We start from the raw sequence: 8,065 nt of genomic DNA on the forward strand, positions 1-8,065 counted from the left end.
CTGTGTTTGAAATCAAATGAAATAAAACATACATGAACTACTACATTTTGCTGTCATAACAAAACTACTTGTTTACATGGTTGTTATTACCTTCATCAGTTGCATGTTTATGATATTAGTACCTGTGAAAGAACAGAGTTCATTCCGGTTACTACCGACTCCAAAGTGAAATGTTTGCTCACCTGAATCGCCACATAGTTTGTCATCTCTTTCTGCCAACAACGCTGAGAGTTTGTGATTTTCATCTTGTAATCTTGTTACCATAGACACCAAATCTTGCGACTCCTCCCGCCAATGTTCTTCTATTTGTTCCAATTCCTTTAAAGGTTCACAAATGATGATTAATAACATTTGTGGCCAAAGCTTTGTCGTAGGTTCTAGTCATGCACACACAATGATTGACCATAAAGGAGTCTCTTCCTAAATGATATAGACAATGTTTTATTTTTATATAGGTTCATAAATGGATTCGAATGTATCGTTATTAATTCTCCAACTACACATAAATAACACTGAACCACTATTAAATTAGTCTAACCTTTTCAAATCTTTGACGATCTTCTGCCTTTTCAAGCTTGTCACTTTCCAATTTAGCGATCCTTGCCCGTAGCTCTTCAACGGTAGTATTCTCCCTTTCATTTTTCGTCGCTAGTGCTTCAAGATTCTCCAATGCACTTATTACTTTGGGCATCAAACCAGTAACAGCCTGCGTTCCGTAAGCATCGATTATCTTTTCGAACTCCTTTCCAATTTCCGAAGCAATATCATACACATCAACTACGGATAAATCTTGTTCGTATTCTTCCATATCCCCTTCTACCTGAAACGGCATGTAGATGACGTACTCAAGGGAACGAACAACCCGTAAACTCCCTACACGCTCTCATTACTTACTCAACTTGACATTTTCGCGATCACTTTAAATTATAGAAGTTGACGTCTGTGAAGTGTGAAGTGACTTAACGCACCACTGGTCAGCGATTGATATTATGAACGTGGTGAATGAGATAAAAAATTTTCTTTCAGTGTTCTATCGCAAGATACTAAATATCAGAATTTTTCTATTATTCTTCCTATGTGTCTTCAGATATCTGAGAAAAACCAAAATTAGTAAAAAATTATCTTTTAGAGTAAATTCTATCGATAGTCCTTGCAGGTAGGTCTTCGGACAGGAAGGTCTTTGCTTTCAATGCAGAGAGCTATCTTGTAATCTTCCTTTCGGGTCGGCAGGAAGGTCGGGTAATATTTGATTGTGGTGAAGGTCTGTACTAAGTTGTATTTGCTATAACGTAAATAGTGAAATGTTTATGTTAAAGAACAGAGTTGACGTAGTTGTTTAGTAGTAAATATGGTAATTTTAACCATTGCAGGTAAAGTGGTCGGCCTAAAATTTATCCGGAGCCTGCCCGCAGCAGACCATTTTTAATATCCACTTATAAGAAGGATTAAAACATGTTGGGCAGAGCTGGAACGCTGGTGCCCCTTTGCGGGCAGCAACAACAGCAGGCGAGAGGTATGGCTACTCTTAAGGCCATTTCTATTCGACTAAAGTCAGTTAAAAATATCCAGAAAATAACACAAAGTATGAAGATGGTGTCAGCTGCAAAATACACTAAAGCTGAAAGGGAACTGAAGCAAGCCCGACCGTATGGCGAAGGAGCGAAACAGTTTTATGAGAAAGCAGAGGTTGCACCCGTGGGAGAAGCCCCCAAAAAACTTGTAATTGCTATGACTTCAGACCGAGGACTGTGTGGTGCCGTACATACGCAAGTTTCAAGAAGTATACGCACGGAACTGACAGAAGACCCCGAAAACACCAAGATAATATGTGTGGGCGACAAATCACGAGCCATCCTACAGCGATTGTATGGTAAAAATATTATTGGTGTTGCAAATGAGGTTGGGCGTAAGCCGCCTACTTTTACTGATGCTGCAAAGCTGACAAATATAATTTTGAACAGCGGATACGAGTTTACAGCTGGTAGAATTGTATACAATAGGTTCAAATCTGTAGTTTCGTATACTACCACAGATTTGCCACTTTTCAGCTTGGAGGCCATACAGGCTGCTCCAAAACTTCCAGTGTATGATTCATTGGATTCTGAAGTTCTGCAGAGTTATCTGGAATACTCCATAGCCTCCCTGATTTTTTATGCTATGAAAGAAGGAGCTTGCAGCGAACAATCTTCAAGAATGACTGCAATGGATAATGCAAGCAAAAATGCAGGCGAAATGATTGATAAGTTGACACTGACATTTAACCGCACTCGACAAGCCGTGATTACAAGAGAATTGATTGAAATTATTTCAGGAGCGGCTGCTCTTGACTAAATTGAGTGAAAACGAAGCCCATTTTTTAATGAGGTGTTACGGCTGAAAATGTATTAGAATTGCACCTGCTACCAAGATTTCAAAATGAAGTGCGTTTGTGAAAGTGCAGTTTAGAAAACGAAACTGAAATCGAAAGACGATTCTACTCCATTATTTATGTTATTGCATTTGAGTACAGGCAGCAGTGTAATAGAGTATCTTGTCCAATATTGTTCACTTCAACAGTAGCAGAAGGAATCCAGAAGTGCATTGTAATTTCAGATTATTAAGTGGTCATTATTGTTCCATTGTTATGTAAAAAGATATTTCCACTTGTGTATCATCCAGAATAAAACTTGGCAAAGTTTGAAGTAGATGCTTCACTGTAAAGTTACCCTTCTATCTTTGTGCTTCAATCTGTTTTGTTTTTTTTCTGTGGGCCTTAACTTTTCAGGATGATTGTAGGCAAAGTGCACAAACTTGAAATTTCTTGAGATGGGCAAGAGGATATTAACATGGCTGGTAAAATAAGTCAAGTTTCTGGAACAAGAAACTTTTTAGAACTAACCAAACGCCCTCCCTTTCAGTGCATTTTTCCAGCTGACTAAAAAAAAAGAAGTTCTTCAGAGATATAAAAAGACTTGTAATTTAGCAGCAGTTTTCTGATAACATAAACTCCTTGTATTGCACCCAGGCTGTTTGCAATTGATTTACTATTGCAGCATCTCCTAGTATAATTTATGTAGCTATTGGCTGTAAGGCCTGTTACAAACATAATTCATTGGTTTGGTTTGAGAATAGGTAGATGTAGTCAAGACCATGATATGTCTTGTGAATTATGCACTGTTATTATACAGTGTACACTGAACATACTTTTAGTCTGTTAAAACGAGTGTCGGGCAGTGGAAAATCGGGGACAGAATAACAGTATGAAAAGGATAGACTGCTGCTTACCACATAGAGGTGTTTAGTGGCAGAGAAGCACATTAATAAAGACTGTTATATGTTAGCTGTTTCTTCCTCAGACATGGACAAAACCACCCACCTATGTGGGGACTGCAGTCTCACCTGACACACACACACACACACACACACACACACACACACACTCTCTCTCTCTCTCTCTCTCTCTCGCTCTCTCTCTCTCTCTCTCTCTCTCTCTCTCTCTCTCTCTCTCTCTCCCTCCCTCCCCCTCCCCCCCAGATACATAATCAGCATTCCTGAGAAAACTTGAGTGTTGTTGCAAATAGGTGCAGTCAGTCAAGTGCACACAAAATTTAATCTCATTCCCCCACCCCTCCTCTCTCTCCCCCTCCCTCCCTCATATGCCTTGCAATGTAGAGAATTGTTGCTAAAACACTAAATGAACTTCCCTTTGGTTATCACTGTTATGTCAGTCGGAAGTCACAAGTGACCACTATGACACCTCTCAAAATTCTTTACTTTGTGTCTGTAATATTAATAAATTCATAAATAAAAAAATGGCTTCCAGTCAAATAGGAGCAGCCACTGAGTTAATTAAATAAATATCTCTTATAACGTTGTATAGGTATCACAGCATAAATGTTTCCAAGTATTCTCTAGGAATCATGTTTCTTTATTTCAAATTAGTATTGTATTTAATTTTGAAAATTTCATGTGAAATTGAGGAGTCTGTTGTTGATACAGATAGGTGTTTTGATTTCTTCTACTGTATGTTTATTCACTTGTTAATTTGGTTTTGACAGCTGTATGTAAACTTTATTTGGTAGTGTAAAATTTATTTATTTTATTTTGTGTACCTGTAGATAAATATTGTATGAATGTTGTCCAGATATAGGCCTACATATAAATTTATGTAAAACTATTTCAAGGAAATGGAACATTGAAATATATAAACATAGAAGGTACAAAAATAAAAAATAAATAAAAAAAATAAATATAAGGGCATACAAGACAAAGTAATACAATTTTATATACATGTATTCTTATGTTAATATAAGTTCATAGACTATTTGTCATAGGGCTTTACTTTAATCCTCTCTAAACAGCAAGTTTGTATATACACTATGATCTTTTAGTGAAGATTATATATTGCACAACGGCTGTCTGTTAGATATGCAAAAATAGGGAAAAAGTTTAGGATGAGAGAGTATTTTCAGTTTTGTCTTAATATAAACATTATCAGAAAATATTGGCCTACATAGTTGCTTACCAAGAAAAAACATTTTTTAGTAGAAATGTTTTAAATTCTGCTTTAAATTAATTTTAAACTTATATCTTTTGAATGTAGACTGGTAGTGTATTGTAAAGTGTAGTACCAGTAGGGCTCACGTGCCCTCATGTGTGTGTTGGTTTTGTTTGCTGATTATGGAGTGCTTTGCTGTTTTGGGTGTTGTAATTATGGAAGTCAGCATTTGTCCGAAAAATCTGAATGGTGGATGCTAACACTTACTAGTAACTTCTCAGAACCACAGTGGTGTTTTGAAACAGTTGTGTGTGGGTTGGCATGCCACTTTTTGACCAATAAGTTTCAGCCACTGTGGTGGTCTGCTTTGTGAACGGACAAAAATAAAATTTGTGTACAGTTATGTGCCACAATCAGCAATTCAAACGTGGGTACAGTCACTGTAGAAATTTAGCACACATGGACATTTGAGATGAAGTCTCACATTATATGCAAGTTGAAGAAATCTTGCAGAAGGTAAGTACGTGTTTTGAACGCTAACAGCAATAATGAAAATTGGTGCTGTGAATAACACATTCCCTAGTTTGTTACATTAATTTCTCCAGAATCTACAAATCTGATATAATGAGCATACATGATATTCTTTGCTTACATTGCTAGGAAGCTTAACAAGAACTGATCAATCTTTGCAAATTAGCATTGCTCAGTGAAGTGTTGTGCACCATTCAAAACAACAAGAAGGCATAAGCTGGGCAGCAACTGCAGAACACAGTTTAATCCTGCAAATGGCATTACAAGTTAACACAGGTAAAAATTGTAAGAATTCATTCTGCCCCCCCCCCCCCCCCCTCTTATGGATTGCCTCCTTCCTTCCCAGAGAGGGTATTGCATCACAGAAGTAGGAGAAGAAAGGGTCAACAGACAATGAACATCATCTGAAAGTGGAATACGCATTGTCCTCGAAGAACTTTGAAAAATGAGCAATTTTATTTCATTACTGTCTGTAGTAAAACTAAATTCAGATCATACGGGTTCATAACTGACGAGTTTTTATAATTTTCTGTTTCATATGTATTTGGACACACACTATCTCAACCTTAGAGTGGCCATGGTTCAAGATATCTATCTAGGAATTAAACTTCTCTTCGTGGAGAAGAAATAAAAACTTTTACATGCAGCCAAAGGCATTGTAATTCCCAAATGTAAAGGACTGGAAAGATGATTTGAATGAAATGAATACCAATGGGAATGGAGAGTGGAAGATGGTCATCACCAAAAGTAAAACAAGGGAAAATAATTAAATTGAAGCAGGAAATGCTGAGGGAATTAGGTTAGTAAATGTGACACTAAAAGTAGTGTATGAGTTTTCATATTTGGCAGCAAAATAACTGATGATCGCTGAAAGTAGAGAGGATGTAAAATGCAGACTGGCAATAGCAGGAAAAGCTTAGCCAAAAAAGAGAAATAGGTTAATGTCAAATATAAATTTGTTAGGAAAGTCTTTCTGAAGGTAGTTGTAGTGAAGCATTTCACAGAAGTGAGATACGGGCAGTAAAGAGCTCATTCAGGAAGGTAATAGAATAACAGAAGAGTAGATTGTATAACTTATGAAGAGGCACTGAATCAAATAGGGGAGAAAAGTAATTTGTAGTAAAACTTGACCAAAATAAGGGCTTGGTTGATTGGACATATCCTGGGGCATCAAGGAATAGTGTATGTGGTAATTGGAGAGGAGGTGGGTGGATGGGGTGGACTAAGACTTGAATGCAGTGATCAGATTCAGACCACTGTTGGATGTAATACTTATCCAGGTGTAAAGAGCTTGTACATTATAAGACTACCATGGAGTGTGGTGTCAAGCTAGGCTTCAGGCAGAAGACCAGGGCAGCTAAAAGATGCTGCAGTGGAATTCAACTTGGTGATGGTTGTAACATGTCCAGAGAGAGTCCAGCCAAGTGTAGTGCCACATTTTTCTTAAAAAAAAAAAAAAGACATTTCTGGTAGCTCAGGTTTCTGCTCTCTGTCAGTGTCTATGTCTTTCACACTAACTGCTGTAGCGTCTGTTCCCTTCTTCTCTGAGCTGTTTCTTGTTCAGTTCTGTGAAAAGCTGCACTCCAGGCAAATATCTCCCAAAAAAATTTCCTAACACATTAGTTCATGATGATAACATATTTCTCCTTTTCAGAAAAGCTGCTGAGTCACAGCCTTGTTCAGTTACTCCACTGAATTATTCATTTTAGTTTCAATACTTTTGGAAAAGAACTGACCTAGCAGTCCAGGTCATGAACATAATTCCATTTTGAAATTGTTACTTGATGTTGCTTTACCACGGCATGAGTTTCAACTCTACTTAAAAGTTGCCTGCATGTAAAGGCTGAACCTGGTCATGGAGTTAAATAAAATATACGTCATCAACTGGAGTGGCATTTCATTAACTGAACATACAGCTGCTGAACAACAGCACTCTCTAAATGAAGGGAAATTAACACAGAGATAAATGGTTTGACCATAGAAAAATCTGCACACACTAGTTCGAATTATTTCTCCAAACACAGTGAGATTACATAACAGGAATTCGCCATTAATGTAGCAGTCACAGGTTACTACACGGCCGAGTTATGTTAAAGTGACCACTGCCAATGTTCAGTGCCAATGTGCAATAACCACTCACAAATGGTAGGTGGCAGCACTAGTAATGGAGGGTATATAAAGCATGTTGGGGGAAGGGACACAAAAAAAGTGCAGTCATCATAATTTGGAAATGGAGCAATTTATCTGGTATCCAAAAGGGCATGGTTATTTGCTTTTGGACCAAAGGTAGAAGCATTTCTGATATGGCTAAGTTAGCATACTGTTCGCATGTCGCTGTAGTTAAAGTACTCCATGCATTGAAAAATAGCACTATCCAAAACCGTTGCCAAGGCAACTGTGGTGCACCACAGGCCATGGGTGGATGACAGCTGCGGACATGTGCACGGACGAATAGACATGCAACTGATTGCCCGGATGAACCAAGGGGCTACCAACAGTGTCTCAATGACTGTGCAGCAAATGTTGCTGCATATGGGCTTCCACATCAGTGCCTGGTTCGTGCACTCATGCTGCCTGCTGTTCATCTGCAATGAAGGCTGGGGTTTGCATGGCAGTGCTACAAATAGACATCCACTGAGTTGTGACAGGTAGTCTTTTCAGGTGAATCATGTTTTATGCTCCGTTAGGCAAATGCCCACTGGTATGTAAGGTGTGAAGTGAAACTCCTAAAGTGAACACCGTACAACAATCATGTAAAGGAGCCCTACAGTCTGGGGGTTGTTTTTGTGGCATTCCTTGGGTGACCTCATCATTCTGAAAGGCACAGCGAATCAACACAAATTTACATACATCCTTGGAGGCCATGTCCTATCCCCCACCCCGCCACCAGTGCAGTTTGTTTCTCCTGGCATGGTGGTATCTACCAGCAAGGCAATGCAATGTGTTACACAGCTTGCAGTTGACATGTGTGGCCCAAAGAGTACCAAAATGAGTTTACGTGCTCCCTCAGGCACGAAACACCCTGAAGTGAAACCTAATCAAGAATTTGTGGGACCA

At 38.5% G+C, this 8,065-nt stretch overlaps 2 protein-coding genes across 7 annotated transcripts in view; one reads left to right on the forward strand and one right to left on the reverse strand.

Annotated features, from left to right (window-relative positions):
* The window catches only part of LOC126419041 (RILP-like protein homolog), a 173,488-nt gene extending 172,514 nt beyond the window's left edge, over nt 1–974 (reverse strand). For 2 of the 6 annotated variants that reach the window (XM_050086104.1, XM_050086108.1), the window contains exons 1-2: nt 539–973; nt 183–318 (exon numbers count right to left, since the gene is read on the reverse strand). In XM_050086104.1, coding sequence (XP_049942061.1) covers nt 183–318; nt 539–832 — 430 coding nt within the window. In that variant the 5' untranslated portion in view covers nt 833–973. Of the gene's footprint in view, nt 1–182; nt 319–538 lie in introns of all 6 variants that reach the window. The other 4 variants (XM_050086109.1, XM_050086107.1, XM_050086110.1 and 1 more) reach the window with 3 other exon arrangements.
* Nucleotides 975–1,165: 191 nt separating this feature from the next.
* Nucleotides 1,166–2,681, forward strand: LOC126419042 (ATP synthase subunit gamma, mitochondrial). Its single transcript, XM_050086111.1, has 2 exons — nt 1,166–1,261; nt 1,371–2,681. Exon 2 carries the CDS (start codon nt 1,453–1,455, stop codon nt 2,329–2,331), a length of 879 nt encoding a protein of 292 aa, XP_049942068.1. The 5' UTR covers nt 1,166–1,261; nt 1,371–1,452; the 3' UTR covers nt 2,332–2,681.
* Nucleotides 2,682–8,065: the final 5,384 nt, after the last annotated feature.

The sequence above is a fragment of the Schistocerca serialis genome, chromosome 9 (assembly GCF_023864345.2).
Source record: "Schistocerca serialis cubense isolate TAMUIC-IGC-003099 chromosome 9, iqSchSeri2.2, whole genome shotgun sequence".
NCBI lineage: Eukaryota > Metazoa > Arthropoda > Insecta > Orthoptera > Acrididae > Schistocerca > Schistocerca serialis.

What these genes read in the sequence shown, in the direction of transcription:
- LOC126419042 (XM_050086111.1), top strand. Translation starts at nt 1,453, where the DNA reads ATGTTGGGCAGAGCTGGAACGCTGGTGCCCCTTTGCGGGCAGCAACAA.